This window comes from Aegilops tauschii, chromosome 4, assembly GCF_002575655.3.
Source record: "Aegilops tauschii subsp. strangulata cultivar AL8/78 chromosome 4, Aet v6.0, whole genome shotgun sequence".
NCBI classification, from domain to species: Eukaryota; Viridiplantae; Streptophyta; class Magnoliopsida; order Poales; family Poaceae; genus Aegilops; species Aegilops tauschii.
Genome location: NC_053038.3, coordinates 154,718,043 through 154,734,361, shown reverse-complemented (window position 1 = coordinate 154,734,361; position 16,319 = coordinate 154,718,043). Strand labels below are relative to the sequence as shown.

The following is a 16,319-nucleotide window of genomic DNA, read 5'->3' as shown; positions in this document are numbered from 1 at the left end:
GAGTTGGTTCCTCGGGAACCTACTTCAGCATTGAAGCGGCGGCTACTGAGAGGTCGCGTCGGTCGGCGCTGCTCTTCCTCCACCGTTCACATCGCGACATCAATGTCGGCCGCTGCATGCTCTTGACCGGCATGAATGCGGCACGGTAAGCGGCGCGTGCATCGGAAGGAAAGTGCGGGAGAGGCGGATGGGGATTTTGGGTGGACCAGGGCAGTCAGAAATGGGTTTGGGAGCGGTCCAGACTCACGCAAAGCCCCTCACATTTGTCTCAGGTTTATGGGAGAAATTATGTCTGGATCGCCCTGCGGACCGATACAGTATCGTGTTGGATGACGTTTGAGGTCCGGGCAGCTTGATACGGACCGTTACGAGAGGTTTGCGGCTGCACTTAGAGGTGATCAACTTCGGAAAAGAAAGACGTGTGACGCAGAGAGTAGGAAGCACCGTGGCGGCTCGCTCTGAGACTCCAAAGTCTGACCGTAACGCCAGGCACGACACAAACCAAACCCCAACAAATTGCAGAAACTCCACTGCAACTCCCAAACATTGGTCCGCCATGTCCTCCTGCATCTCCTCCTCCTATCACCACTGCGCCCGCCGCCTCCCCGCCCCGACGGCCCGGGTGCACCTCGCCGCAGCTAACTCGTGCGTGTCCCCTTACCACAGACGCGTCGGTTCCCTGAGGGCAATGAGAGCCAAGGCGCCGTCGAGCGCGGCGCCGGTGTGGGATAGGAAGGCCGCGGCGGTGCAGGCGGAGATGGTAGAGGAGGCGGCCATGTCGTGTGCCATGCACGGACTCGTCGTCGGCGACCGCGGCAACCCGGTACGTTCGGCTTCTCACTGGCTAGTTCCCTTCCCCGCCCCAAAGTTTGCTGCTTCTTTTGACTCATTTCAGGAGTCCAGGATTTGGGAATGTGACGCGTATGTCCGCATACTTGACCATAAATTCAGTGATAGAATGAAAAAATACGCAAGTCTCCTAGAATGTCTGTCCTTTAGGCTGCCCTGCTCCATTTTCAGGAAGTTTGGATTGTTTGGCCAGTAGGACTTGCCTTTGATATGGAACTGACGTGTCAAGTGCGTACAAATACCAGGGGCGGAGCCAAGAATTAGGCAGGGAAATCTGGAAGGCAAAAAAACAACTAAGGATCACCATGATGTTAAGTGTTTCTGCCTGAAGATCCTTTGTATGAAAAAGTGGAGTATAAACTAAATTGCAGTAGTTGATTTAATTGGATGTTAGGTGTTGCTACCGAAGACCCTCTGTGTGATATATTGGAATATAAAGCGTGAAAATTTGTGTTGGAGTCAACTGATTGTCATGAACAGAACATTGCGTTTGGTTGTGTCCTCTCACATTCAACTTTAAAATAATTTGGTTGAGCATATAGAATCAAATAGGAAACCAATAGATCTCTGGACTCTTTTTTCAATGCATTTGCTACAATTTTAAATCCATTTGGTTGTAATAAGGTATGAGATTTTTATTTGTTGTGATGGAATACTATGTGATTTATTTGTTTGTAAACTATGTGCAATGTTTTGTCTTTTTTGGTTGTGTATATGCATAGAATGTTTAAATTAAGAAAAAATGGCCAACAAATCGGTTAGGCCGAAGGTTGACCGATTAGGCTCTTTGGCAAGATTCACGTGACGAGGTCCAAATTAACAAAAGAATAAAATTTGTGTGCATTTATGTCGGCTCGTTGGAGATAAAGGTATCTCCAACGGCAACCCGCAAATTTCCTCCCACATCCGTCTGTGGACGGGGGGGTCAGTCCGCAGTCACGGATGCGAGAGGACGCCATCCAACCGTAGCCGCATACATCCGGCCAACAATTCGACCCAACCTCACGAAATTCGATCATTTCAAGTTCGGATATAATTTACATAAAATTTTCGATATTTCGACCATTTAACTAAAAAAAACTAGAAAAAAACCTAAACCTATACCGAACGACCACCTCGTACGCGTGGCCGCCCTGCCCTGCCACACCTCCGTCTCCGTCGGTGTCGTCGTCGTCGTGGTCCCTCTAGCAACGGAACCACGCCGGAGGGCCGCGGTAGCCTTGTCCGGCGGCTGCTTGCCGCTCATGGAGGAGCCGCTCCGCTTTCTCCTGCACCGTGCAGAGGGCCGCCACGACCACTTCCGACATGGCTTGCGGAGCCCTAGTGGCGGCCTTTCCGCGACCGGCGTTTTGCGGAGCAGTTGCTAAGCGATCACTCCCCGTCGATCCTGGCGAGCTCGCCGTCAAGGCGGCGGCTACGCCTGGCGGCCGTCTCCGTGGTGGTCACGGAGCGGTCAAGCTACCACGCGGTGGTGAGGTCTAGGTCGTTGCGGACCCAGTCTGGCGCCACGTCGCTCTTGGTAAACGCGGAGCGCCAACTAGCATTGCACCAGTCGTACCTCGTCTGTTGGCGAGCCACGCGCTCCGCCTCAGACACGACAGTCCTCGAGCCTGAGGGACCGCAGTAACCGCCTCCTCTGAGGTAGTGGAGGAGGTGACCCTGCGCCTTCTTGATCGCGGGCGGCAGCTCCTCTCTGACGACAAGGCGGTGGCGGCGCGGCGGCCACATCGACGTGTCGATGCGGCCGTACCAGGTGCGTGGCGGGAACACAGGCTCCTCCTTGACCCGTCATCCGATCTGGATGTCACGGTGGTGCGAGGGAGAGGCCGGCTCCTCCTTCACGCGACATCCGATCTGGACGCCGCGGTTGTGTCGGGGCGAGGCCGGCTCCTCAGTCACCGGCAAGAGTGTGGACGCCGACTCGGGATTCAAACGGTGGCGCGGCGGGGATGGCGGCTCCTCCTTCACGAGCACCGGTGATGGCGGCTACGGTCCCAATGTCACGGAGCGACCGCTCCGTCATTATCTCGATCTAACGGATGAAATCTTCGTCCGTCAGAGCGGCCTCCTTGAGGAGTCGGGGCGGCTGCTGCGGTGGCTCCTGCGGCGGCACTTGGTCCTCCTCGTCACCGAAGGAGATGACGATCTCCTCCTTGGCGGAGCAGCCGTCCGCCATGGACGCTGAAGGACCCGGAGAGCGCGGGCGGCGGCGCCAAGATATGCCGAAGAAGGAGCTTCCTCCTACTCCGCCTGTCGGCGCAGAGCTGAGCTTGGGTCGAAGAGGGCGAGGGAGGGGCTCGGGCACGGAGACGGGGGATGGGAGGGGGCCGGTGCTCGGGGAGGGGGAGTGCGGCTCTCTGCGTCCCCGACACACAGTTTAAATAGTCGTTGCGAGGCCCGAGTGAAGGAGAGGTCCATTTCAATCCGGTGCAGCGTCCAGAGTTGGTTCCTCGGGAACCTGCTTCAGGATTGAAGCGGCGGCTACCGAGAGGTCGTGTCGGTCGGCGCTGCCCTCCCTTGTAACACCCCGCATGTAACTTGCCGTATTTGTAACTCCGACTCTTGCCATTTTCGGCTATGTGATATGTTTTTCGCTCCGTTGTCGGGTTTTGTTTTTCGTTTTGTATTTTGTCATGTCATGCATTTTCATATCATGTCATCATGTGCATTGCATTCGCATACGTGTTCGTCTCATGCATCCGAGCATTTTCCCCGTTGTCCGTTTTTCAATCCGGCGGTCCTATCTCCTCCGGTGCACCCCTCTTGTTTTCTTTCGTGTGCGTGTGTCAAACTTTCTCGGAATGGACCGAGGCTTGTCAAGTGGTCTTCTTATACCACCCGGAGACTATCGGTCAAGTTTCGTTCCATTCGGAGGTCGTTTGGTACTCCAACGGTTAACCGGGCATCCGCAAAGTCCATTTGAGTGTCCAGCAAAAACCCCCTCCAAAACCAGCCCAAAACCCACCAAACTCTCTTCCATGCTCTAGGTCGTTCGATCACGATCGTGTGGGCGAAAACCGCACCTCATTTGGAGTCTCCTAGCTCCCTCTACCTATTTATATGTGGACATCCCGAAAAACGAAACTGCAGACGAAACCCTAACTTCTCCCTCCGCGCCGCGCCGGACGCGTCCGCTCCGGCCGGACAACGTCCGCCGCGCGCCCGGCCAACCGGAGCGCGCCACGTCACCGCGCGCCGCGGCCCGCCCGAGCCCGCGGCGAGCCCTCCCGGGCCCGAGCCGGCCGCCGCCTCCGCGCCATCGCCGCCCGCCCGCGCCGCCGCCGGCCGGCCCCGCCGCCGCCGCCATCGCCGCCGGCCGGCCCCGCCATCTCCGCCGCCGCCCGACGCGGCCCCGCCGCCGCCTGCCGCCGGCCTCCCCTCCGGTCCCCGCCGCCGGCCTCCACCGCCGCCCTCGCGCCGCCCTCCTTCCTCCCTCCGGCGAGCTCCGGCCACCGGTGCCCGAGCTCGAGCTCTCGATCCAAATCCGATCGATCCAGTACGTGCCCGTTGACTTTCTTGCCCCCTTTTTTTCCTCTAAGTTCTAAAAATTCTTCAGCATGTGCCCCTGTTCCCGATGCTATAACTCTGTGCATGTAGCTCTGATACGCGCGTGTAATATGTCAAATTGTTCGCCTCGTGATGCTCCTCATTTTGCTCAATTGCACCATGTTTATTAGAGGTCATCTTGATGCCCAAATCTTCGTTGGAAGAGGGCTAGTTGCTGTTATTCTCTGGTTCTTATCAGAACTTGGAGATTTGTCATTTTTGTATCATTTAATCTGTGCATCTTTTGAGCATGAGCTCTACATGTGTTTTGAAGTATGCCATGCCATCTTTCCATTGGTGTAGTCCATGTATTTTTGTAATCTCTGTGGTGACTAGCACAAGCATGGAAAGTAGGCCCCGTAATATTTCTGATTTCAGGGACTTAGTGATTTCTCTGTGTCCTTGTCTGCTGTAATTTTGTTGCCATGTAAACTTGATGTTACAGAGAGATCCATGCATATTTTGGAGATATTCATTAAGGATGTTTTGTAGCTATAGTTGTAATGGATCCATTCCTGTAATTGTTTGCAATTATGGAGTGACATAGAATGACTCAATCTTACTCTACTTTTGCTATAAAATATTTCTGGCAGATTCTTAACATGATATGTAATCTTGCCAAGCTTATTTTAGTTGATCCATACATTCTATGCAATTTTTCTTGCCATGGTTAGCTTCATAAATATGCTATTTTGCTGTAGGTATGCTTGGTTTGTCATGCATTGCTCTGTAGTGAGTGCATCGAGCTCACAAAGAGGCCTACATATTAATATTTTTGCCATGCTCTGTTTTCTGCAAAGTCTGAAACCTGATAACGAAACTTGCTATGTTTACATGCTTGCCATCATATCTTCTGTTCCTTTTTGGCTTATGGTCAGTAAGGGACTTTTGTCATGTGCATTTAGTAGAACACTGCCGTGCCTTGTTTTGCTATGTTAAGTTCTTGTAGCATGTTGATTTCGTGCTTTGAACATTGCTACCTGATGCTGTTTACTGCCATGTCCAGTTTTTCACCAAGTCTGTGAACCTGTAATCTTTTGCACTTTTGCCATGCTTGTTTGAGCTTGATATTTTGTGAACTAGCCATAGCTCAGTGTTCATCTTTTGTCAAGCATCTCCTGTAGAGTACTACCATGTGCTTTTTTGCTATGTTGGGGTGCTGTAGCATTGTTTTTTGTTGCATTTTAAGTGCTATTTTGCTGTTTATCGCAGATTAGTGTCATTCTTGTTTTGCTTGCCATTTGCAAACCGTGCATCCGATTCCGGTGATCTTTATATCGATTTCGACCGAAATCATCTCATCTTTCCAGTGGCATATTTGGTTTGCCAAGTTACTGCCATGTTTATCATTTTCCTTCCGGAGCACGCATATCATATCTTGCATATCACACATGTTTTGCATCATGTTGCTTGTGCATTTCTCGTTGTTGATTGTGGTTCCGTTTGTTTGTGTTCTTGTCTTGGGTAGAGCCGGGAGACGAGTTCGTGAACGAGGAACCTATCGAGTACGCTTACGAGGATCAAGCTTTCGACAACTCTGAGAACCTTGCAGGCAAGATGACCACCCCTCGAAATCACTTCTATCTTTGCTATGCTAGTTGTTCGCTCTATTGCCATGCTCCGCTACCTATCACTTGCTATATCATGTCTCCCATTTTAGCCATGTCAGCCCTAACCATCCTTCCCTAGCAAACCATTGTTTGGCTAAGTTACCGCTTTTGCTCAGCCCCTCTTATAGCGTTGCTAGTTGCAGGTGAAGTTGAAGTTTGTTCCATGTCGGAACATGGATATGTTGGGATATCACAATATCTCTTATTTAATTAATGCATCTATATATTGGTAAAGGGTGGAAGGCTCGGCCTTATGCCTGGTGTTTTGTTCCACTTTTGCCGCCCTAATTACTGTTATACCGGGATTATGTTCCTTGAGTTTGCGTTCCTTACGCGGTCGGGTGATTTATGGGACCCCCTTGACAGTTCGCCTTGGATAAAACTCCTCCAGCAAGGCCCAACCTTGGTTTTACCATTTGCTACCTAAGCCTTTTCCCCCGGGTTTTCGCGAGCCCGAGGGTCATCTTATTTTAAACCCCCCCGGGCCAGTGCTCCTTCGAGTGTTGGTCCGAACTGAGCAGACTGCGGGGCCCCCTCCTGGAAACTCGAGGTCTGGTTTTACTCGTAGGATGTCTCATCCGGTGTGCCCTGAGAACGAGATATGTGCAGCTCCTATCGGGATTTGTTGGCACATTCGGGTGGCTTTGCTGGTCTTGTTTTACCATTGTCGAAATGTCTTGTAAACCGGGATTCCGAGACTGATCGGGTATTTCCGGAAGAAGGTTTATCCTTCGTTGACCGTGAGAGCTTATAATGAGCTAAGTTGGGACACCCCTGCAGTGTATTATCTTTCGAAAGCCGTGCCCGCGGTTATGAGACAGATGGGAATTTGTTAATGTCCGGTTGTAGATAACTTGTCACTTGACCCAAGTAAAATACATCAACTGCGTGAGTAGCCGTGATGGTCTCTTCTCGGCGGAGTCCGGGAAGTGAACACGGTCTGTGTTATGTATGACGTAAGTAGGTGTTCAGGACCTCTTCTTGGTCATTGCTAGATGACGTCCGTTCCGTTGCTTCTCTTCTCGCTCTCATTTGCGCAAGTTAGCCACCATATATGCTTTTGCCGCCGCAGCTCCACCTCACTACTCCTCCTTTTCCTACAAGCTTAAATAGTCTTGATCTCGCGGGTGTGAGATTGCTGAGTCCCCGTGACTCACAGATTCTACCAAAACAGTTGCAGGTGCCGACGATGCCAGTGCAGAAGATGGCGTCGATCTCAAGTGGGAGTTCGACGAGGAACGTGGTCGTTACTATGTGTCTTTTCCTGATGATCAGTAGTGGAGCCCAGTTGGGACGATCGGGGATCTAGCATTTGGGGTTGTCTTATTTACATCTGGATTTTGGCCGTAGCCGGCCTATATGCTTGTATTTTGGATGATGTATGAATAATATTTATGTATTGTGTGAAGTGGCGATTGTAAGCCAACTCTTTATCCCATTCTTGTTCATTACATGGGATTGTGTGAAGATGACCCTTCTTGCGACAAACCACTATGCAGTTATGCCTCTAAGTCGTGCCTCGACACGTGGGAGATATAGCCGCATCGTGGGCGTTACATCCCTCCACCGTTCACATCGCGACATCAATGTCGGCCGCTGCGTGCTCTTGACCGGCATTAATGCGGCACGGTAAGCGGCGCGTGCATCCGAAGAAAATTGCGGGAGAGGCGGGTGGGGATTTTGGGTGGACCAGGGCAGTCAGAAATGGATTTGGGAACGGTCCAGACTCACGCAAAGCCCCTCATATTTGTCTTAGGTTTACGGGAGAAATTATGTGTGGATTGCCCTGCGGATCGATACAGTATTGTGTTAGATGGTGTTTATGGTCCGGGCAGTGATACGGATCGTTATGAGAGGTTTGCGGCTGCTCTTAGAGGTGATCAAACTTCGGAAAAGAAGGACGTGCGACGCAGAGAGTAGGAACCGTGACGGCTCGCTCTGAGACTCCAAAGTCTGACAGTAACGCCACGCACGACACAAACCAAACCCCAACAAATTGCAGAAACTCCACCGCAACTCCCAAGCTTTGGTCCGCCATGTCCTCGTGCGTCTCCTCCTCCCATCACCACTGCGCCCGCTGCCTCCCCGCCCCGACGCCCCGGGTGCACCTCGCCGCAGCTGACTCGTGCGCGTCCCCTTACCGCAGACGCGTCGGTTCCCTGAGGGCAAATGAGAGCCAAGGCGCCGTCGAGCGCAGAGCCTGTGTGGGATAGGAAGGCCGCGGCGGTGCAGGCGGAGATGGTAGAGGCGGCGGCCATGTGGTGTGCCATGCACGGACTCGTCGTCGACGACCGCGGCAACCCGGCACGTTCGGCTTCTCACTCGCTAGTTCCCTTCCCCGCCCCAAAGTTTGCTGCTTCTTTTGACTCATTTCAGGAGTCCAGGATTTGGGAATGTGACGCGTATGTCCGCATACTTGACCATAAATTCCGTGATAGAATGAACAAATACGCAAGTCTCTTAGAATGTTTGTCCTTTAGGCTGCCCTGCTCCATTTTCAGGAAGTTTGGTTGTTTGGCCAGTAGGACTTGCCTTTGATATGGAACTGACGTGTCAAGTGCGTACAAATACCAGGGGCAGAGCCAAGAATTAGGCAGTGAAATCTGGAAGGCCAAAAAACAACTAAGGATCACCATGATGTTAGGTGTTTCTGCCTGAAGATCCTTTGTATGAAAAAGTGGAGTATAAACTAAATCGCAGTAGTTGATTTAATTGGATGTTAGGTGTTGCTACCGAAGACCCTCTGTGTGATATATTGGAATATAAAGCATGAAAATTTGTGTTGGAGTCAACTGATTGTCATGAACAGAACATTGCGTTTGGTCGTGTCCTCTCCCTTTTAGTGTAAGCCCCCCCCCCCCCCCCCCCCCCCCCTTTTTTTTTTGTGACAAGCCCAACAATGAGACATGCTCTTATTCTGTTCATACTCAAATGCCACAAGATGTACGGTATCTACGTTCATGCATCACCTAGCTTTGTTCAAGTGCTATTTGAATTGAGAAATAAGTAAATAACTGTAGTTGTAAACCAACATCTTTGTGGAATTAGCAGTTAACATAGTATCAACCCCTTGCAGAGATCTGGAACAGTCCCAGGTGTTGGTTTGGTTCATGCTCCATTTTCACTACTTCCAACACGTTTTCCAGCATCTTTTTGGAAGCAAGCATGCGAACTGACTCGTATTTTCAATGAGCTTGTGGATCGTGTGAGCTTGGATGGGAAGTTCTTGCAAGGTTCTTTGTCTAGGCAAGCTCCAAATTCCATTTGATTTTTTTTATGTTGATGTGTGGATCTAGAAATTTGTTTTAAACTTTCATGAAGTGGATTAGAGTTTTGACTGGTCTATATCATAAGAAGGCTGCTGCCTTGAGTCCTTAAGCTTTTGGAACAGTTTGTTGTCTGTTAGCCTGATCATTGACATGACCAGTCCATTTTTGTTATTACTTTAAATAAATAAATGCCAGTTAGGTATTTATTTTGTTTTCAGATGACAAGGAACTTCCAAATCAATAGCGTTTTTTTACAGAACAAAGAAGGTTGAAGATTTCACTGCTTGGTTGTTAGAAATTCATGCAAAGATGATGGCAGTAAACAAGAAAGAGGTAATTAACTGCATTTGTTGGTAATTTCTTATTCAGAATTCAGAGAAAGCATCTTTTAAGTGGTGCTTCTTAACAATATGTTTGTCAGTCCTGTTAGTAAGGTACTGACAAGTGCTTAATGAACCATCATGATATCCGCTTAGGGTTGCATCGATCGGACTACATGCTTGATTCTGAAACAAATTCTCTTCTTAAAATTGAGCTCAGCACCATCTCAACATCATTTCCTGGTCTAGGCTCCCTTGTGAGCGAACTTCACAGGTGAACTTTTTTTTTTGAAACAAGGCAAAAGATTTGCCATTTTCATTGATTAAGGAAGAAGGTTTTAGACAAATAGCCGCAAAGCGGGGAACAAAGAACTACTCTCGCGGCATTACAATACTCAAGTGGGTGGCACCTGCCATAGCCCAAAGATGGGCCTCCTCTTTGATCTTCGCGACGACCATCATCATTGTAGCGGCAGTGTTGCGAAAGACCCTTGCGTTGCGCTCTTTCCAAATCTCCCAAGACATAAGCATGAATAAGGAGGCGATAGCCTTTCTCTGGTTTCCGCGCTCAATCACATTTTTAATCCACCAATCTCGAACTGAAGCCTCAAATCTCCAGCTCCTCACCACATCACCATTTAGGCCAATCCACGTAGCAACCTCAACCCAAACACGCTGGGAGAACCTACACTGGAAGAGAAGATGTGCCGCAGTTTCCTGGACTTGCTTGCAAAGCGGGCAAAGGTTGCAGTTCGGCCAACCACGACGGAGCAATCGATCGGCCGTCCATACTCTGTTTTGAATTATCAACCAAGCAAAAAACTTGCATTTCGGAGGGGCCCAAACCTTCCAAACAGCAGCAGGCATGATGCTAGTTGTGTGTCCCGCAAACTGCGCCATATAGGCAGTCGACGTCGAGTATTCTCCTTGAGAGGTGAACTTCCAGTGGATAGTATCTTGCACACTGTTGTTGAGAGTAATAGAGGATAGTTTTCCCCAAAGTCTGATGAACTCCTGTAGGTGCTCCAGGGTGATCCCATGATGGGTATCAATTTGACTAACCCAAAAATTGTTGAGGAGAGTAATTTGGACCGAGCAAGATTTCTTCTTTGAGAGGTCAAAGATCCTAGGAGCAATATCTTGATATCCTGCAGACTTGCGCTCTTTTGGCAGAATCATTTTGCGCTTTGTCCCTGTTTGGTAGTCTCTTAGAAACATAAGATGAGATGTTTCATTGAACATATTGCATGCTCACATGTTTCTGAATCCAACTGTAGATAGCATTCTGGCTAACCATTATAGTATCCCTTTAGAATATTGGAGCACAAGGTGAATGCTGTAAATAGTAAAACTCAAGTCAATTGGCTTGCTTAACATAGCTACATACCTACAAGAACGTGAGGAGTATCCTATTCAGCATTTTGGAAGCCCCAATTTTATCTATGTGGTATAAACTGTATTCATATATTGTAGATTTTCAAATCCTTACATTTGAGAATGGATTTCTTTAAACATGTCTGATGCATGAGTTAACTGTATGTTTATATCAGTGAGTGGGAAATCAGGCACGATGACATTCTCAATCAGTACCAGTATTCATCTTATCTTGAAATGGCCGAAAGATTTCCTCATTTTGATCTCCAGGAGTTAACCTAAATACCTGATAAGTGCTATTATCTTAAGTACAGGACCTTAATCAATATAGTGAAGTCTTAGGTCTTGATTCTGAAAGGATTCCTCGGAACTGGGCAGCCAGTCAATTTGCTGAAGCATTGGGCAAAGCATGGGTTGAGTATAATAATGAAAGGTCTACAGTTTACCTACATTGTTTGTATTTATTTTATTGTGAACATTTGGAAAGGCAAACATGAACTGACATGTTTTTTTCCTCTTGGTTGCCCAGCGCTGTAGTTACGATGGTTGTTCAAGCTGAAGAAAGAAATATGTATGATCAGTACTGGCTCATCAATCATTTGAAAGAATCATATCCTTTTGTTATGTACTATCTTTTCCCTTTCGCTGCGAACCTCTGAAACGACAAAACCTCAAATATCCTCTCAGGTTAACGCTTTTGCTCATACGGGTTTCTAATCTATTGACTGCTTGTTTAGTTTCTGATGAATTATAGTTCACATAAACAGTACAAACTACAATATCGCGGCAACGTAGACCTAAGTGAATTTACTGGATCCTGGGGAACCATCACAAGTACGGCCGGCCTATAGAACGAGAAAGCCGTGTCGTCCAGCGGAGCTTAGAAGAAGGTTGACTCGGAGCCTAAGGAAGTTGACTCTCGCAGACAGCTGACTCCTTTTCAATAAAAAGGAATGGCCAAACCTACCTAGCTGGCTGGTCAATCTCAGTGATCTTATCGGCCGGCAAAATGGAGACGAACGACCACGGTCCCGACCTCCTATTGTGCTGCTAAATTGCCTGTTCACTTTAATTATCAACAAGTCATCTGATTGATACCACAATAAACAGCATCAAGATGAGACTTTTCTTAACTGTCTATAACACATGGTGTGATGATCATTAGGAAAACTTTGGCACAGGTGGAGGCCGAAGGACTAGTGCTTCCGGATGGAACACTTGTGGTGTATGTATGTTGTATGACATGAAGAAAGACCTACCTTTTGCTATTATCACTTAAATTTAAATTTGCCAAAAATGCAGAGATGGACGACCTGTTGTTGTTGTGTATTTCAGAGCTGGGTATGCACTGACTGATTACCCTTCAGAAGTGGTATGTACTAGTACTACATTTGTTTAGCAAACACCCTTTCACAGTTGAAGCTAATTCCTATCTCATAAATTGATTGAAGATAAAGTCTCAATGAGGAACATTTCATTCATAATCATATGTTTGTTTAAGGAAACTTCTTTTGTTTGTGTATTTCATTGTAGGTTTTGTAAAGCTAATGTCCAGCACGTCAAGTGATGTGATAACTATTTACCTTTGTTGGTGCAAGTTTTCACCTTGGCACGTTCTTCCTATATTGATTTCAGGAACGGATTGCAAGGCTTTTCATTGAACAATCATCTGCTATTAAGTGCCCTTCAATATCCTACCATTTAGTCGGAACCAAAAAGATCCAGCAAGAGCTAGCAAAACCTAGTGTTCTTGAAAGGTGATCAAAGTTTTGTCCGCTACAGATGGGCGGTTATATATATTTTTATTATTCCTATGATGTGCATATTGCATTATAGATATATTCATAAGACTCGGTGGTAGTACGTCATATTAAACTCCCCTACAGTTCTAATTTTCAGAAGCATATTCCTAATCACTATCTGATCTTATTTATACGTAGATTCCTTGACAACAAGGAAGACATTGCCAAGCTACGTAAATGCTTCGCAGGGTTATGGAGCTTGGACAATGATGAAATAGTGAAATCAGCAATAGAAAACCTGACTCGTTTGTCCTGAAACCTCAACGAGAAGGTGGAGGTAATTTCTTTGGCACTTAATAGCACCCTTTTCACTAAAATTTCCCACAAATTGTTTTGATCCTGATATCTCTCTTCAGGGAACAACTTGTATGGTCATGATTTGTGAGAAACACTGATCAGACTAAAGAACGAACAGGGAGAGGTGCTTGCGGCCTACATTTTGATGCAGCGGATTTTTCCGAGAGCTTCTTTTACTCAGCTTGTCCAGGGCGGTGTCTGCTCTGAGGACCTTTCAATCTCCGAGCTTGGAATATTTGGATCCTACCTGCGGTAGTTAATCCTTTGGGGGCTCTAAAATCTTTTGCTTTGCATATGTACCTTCATTTTTTTTCTGAGTAAATCATACAATTTTCATTGGCTAACTGCAGGAACAAAGATAAGGTAGTCATTAATAGCCAATGTGGTTACTTGATGCGCACTAAAGTTTCTTCATCAAACGAAGGTGGAGTTGCTGCAGGATTTGCAGTTCTGGACAGCATTCTCCTCACAGATGAGGTGATTATATTGCGGTGTAAAAACTATTTACTATTGATCTCAATTTTTGAAGTGTCTGAAACCTATCGGTTCCCTTGCAGTAAAGGTAGTTTATATAGTCTCTTGTCAAATCCAATCCGTCTTGAAAAAAATGATGTTCTCTCATCAGTCACTTGAACTTGTTTACTGTTTTACTGGAACATTCTAGCATGATTACTGTTTTACTTGGAATTTAGTTTTATTTCGTTTTCAAAAGTTGAATCCATCTGTCCTCCATGTTGCCTTTCTTTCAGTGAGATAGGAAGGTGGCGGGGTTACAACTTACAAGTCACTAGTGACAGCACACACCGGATGAGGAACTGAACTCACAGACAGATGGATGAATGTTGGAACTCTCATATCCGGATTCAGTCCCTTCCGTCTGCAGGCATAGGAACAGATAATGCATGTGCAGCTTTCGCTGTGCAAAATATATGAGATGGAACAGGCCTTGGAAAGGTCGGACAGATTAGTCATGTTCATGTATATTTTGTAGTAATACCAAGTGGGAATTAGGTCTGGGGACAAATCATCATAATTGTTTGGAAAACTCTTGTTTCAACCGGCTGATCTGTCTATCACGTGAACCGTCTTCTCCGTTTGACACGTTGCTCCCTGTGGGGCCAGCCCACGACCCATTGCATCTCTTTCTAGCCTTATCTTCTCCAACCTTATCCTCTCTTTTCAAGCCGATGGTCGTCTCGTGATGCGCCACTCGTCGGCGACAGCCGATGCTGCAATTCAACACTCCGTCCACGGCTGCCGGCGTTCCGTTGTGGGGTTGACCGCGAGGGAGGGCATTGCCGGTCGCAGCATCGCAGCTGCTGCAATGGAGCCTCCAATGGAAGCACCGGCGGGAGTCATGGGTGCTTGTCAGCAGCGTCAGCAAGGATACTGAAGATCGTTAGAAGAAAGAAGAGGAAAGCAGAACAAGATCCACTCATGGGCCGAGCTTGCAAGCCGAGACTGGGCCCGCTAAGGGTGTAACTGCATAGCCTATAAGATAGTGTCGAGTAGCTTCTGTTGGCTTGGGATCGCTCAAAAAAAAAAAAACTTCTGTTGGCTTGGGAAGGAAGAAGGTGAGACTTCGGCCGGAACTAGCTATCTGTAATATATTTTTTTTGAAAACCCCCTCCCATATATTAATTAATTTAGAACATTCATACAACCATCCATTACAACTTTAGCCACGCAGGGCAGAACACTATTAAGAAGCACACCGTCAGACCTATCTATATCTATATCTTATAAATCACCTTACGAAAACCAAATAATCCCAAAGTCAAATAAACATTAAGTTCTCACGTTTTCCTCTTCTCCTTGGTCACGATGCACAACCTAAGATGACTTATTCACCTAGACGGAGGGAGTACTATATATTGTCTCCTAATTAAGGAGAGTAATAACGAGCAAAGGGAACGGACGAGAGAGTCATTTCAGGATCGTGGACGAGAATCAATCTTAAAGGAGAGAGAGAGACGAGGCGAAGATTGAAAAAAAAAATGGTGCAGCCAGCCATGGGCCCAACCTAAGCTAATAGAAAGGATTAGAAAGGTTGCAGCAAAAGTTTGAGCTAATAAATCTTCAAGAAGAGCCAATACGCAGCCACGCTGCAGTCGGTCCGACGAATGCGAGTCTCCAGATTTGGCGACCAACCGAGCGACTGCACATCGGCACCGCAGTCCCCGTCGCCCAGCCACCAGCGAAACCCACCGGGGAGGGGTTCTGCCACCACGGCACTGGAACGGAACACCGCTCCAGCCCCTATGCGCCGACGAGTAGGCTGCCGCCGGGGCCAGCGGGAGCGGCAGCGAGGTGGCCTGCGTAGAAGGAAGTGGTTGGCGGCGCTGGCTGGGTTCGCCCCCGTTGCAAAAATGTCTACACGTCAGGAAGGGGAAGAGAGAAGGGGCGCTTTCAGCCGTGTCCTCAGGATGAGGAGTGCACGTCATGGGTGTACGTGGCTGCCCTGCCACTCCACCCGAAAATTAACATCTGATGGAAATAGATGTAAAATTTCCCTTTTTTGCATGATAATTTCCTTTTATTTTCAGTGGGAAACAGGAACGTACTTGTGTTTGAGCAAAGTCTAAATAGTGCAAAAGAAAAGAAACATAATAGTATAATTTTTGCAAATCAATCAAACAAACACCAGTTTCTAAAAATAAAATACTGAAAACCTGTTTGCTTTTGAATATTAACAAATAAATTTTAGATAAACAATCCCACTTTAATGAACTACAACAACGACGATATTTTCTTCTTCTGATGCAACACATGGCATATTAAATTTCAGCATACAAAGGTTCTTTTGAGAAACATAGTACAACCAAAAATATACATACACTTATGCCTAGAGAGACTGAGCCGAAGGGTCTTCAGATTGACGAAGTCACCACAATCATTTCTCCATCGACGCAAATGTCACTTCCCACTCAAAGAAGAATCCGTCTCTTTATGAGACAGTAAAGTGTCAAACGTAATCTTTCATTTTTAATGATATTGCGGTACCACCACCGTCCTACTAACTCTCCAAGCAAAGGTTGGTTCTAAGGGTTAAAGCGAAATTGGTCAATTCATATATGGCCATGCATGCATGCGCTGCAGTAATGGACATTAAAGTAGGATATGCATTTCTTCTATACCTCGGCATGCGCATGCATGCTCCCGTCGTGCTGCGCTGATGTGTGTTTTGGTGAACACATCAATTTTATCTCCCGCTGCTATAAAATACTCTTCCAAACCAAACAACTAATTATC

General features: G+C 47.3%; 1 protein-coding gene across 1 annotated transcript; it reads left to right on the top strand.

Annotated features, from left to right (window-relative positions):
• Window positions 1–451: 451 nt before the first annotated feature.
• Window positions 452–14,124, top strand: LOC109775319 (glutathione synthetase, chloroplastic-like). The gene is given in 13 exon segments (XM_073496452.1): window positions 452–823; window positions 9,082–9,251; window positions 9,532–9,607; window positions 11,283–11,401; window positions 11,498–11,578; window positions 12,113–12,193; window positions 12,271–12,340; window positions 12,604–12,725; window positions 12,909–13,003; window positions 13,006–13,047; window positions 13,127–13,319; window positions 13,418–13,544; window positions 13,817–14,124. Coding segments are annotated over 13 exon segments (1,446 nt in total). The 5' UTR covers window positions 452–556; the 3' UTR covers window positions 13,820–14,124.
• Window positions 14,125–16,319: the final 2,195 nt, after the last annotated feature.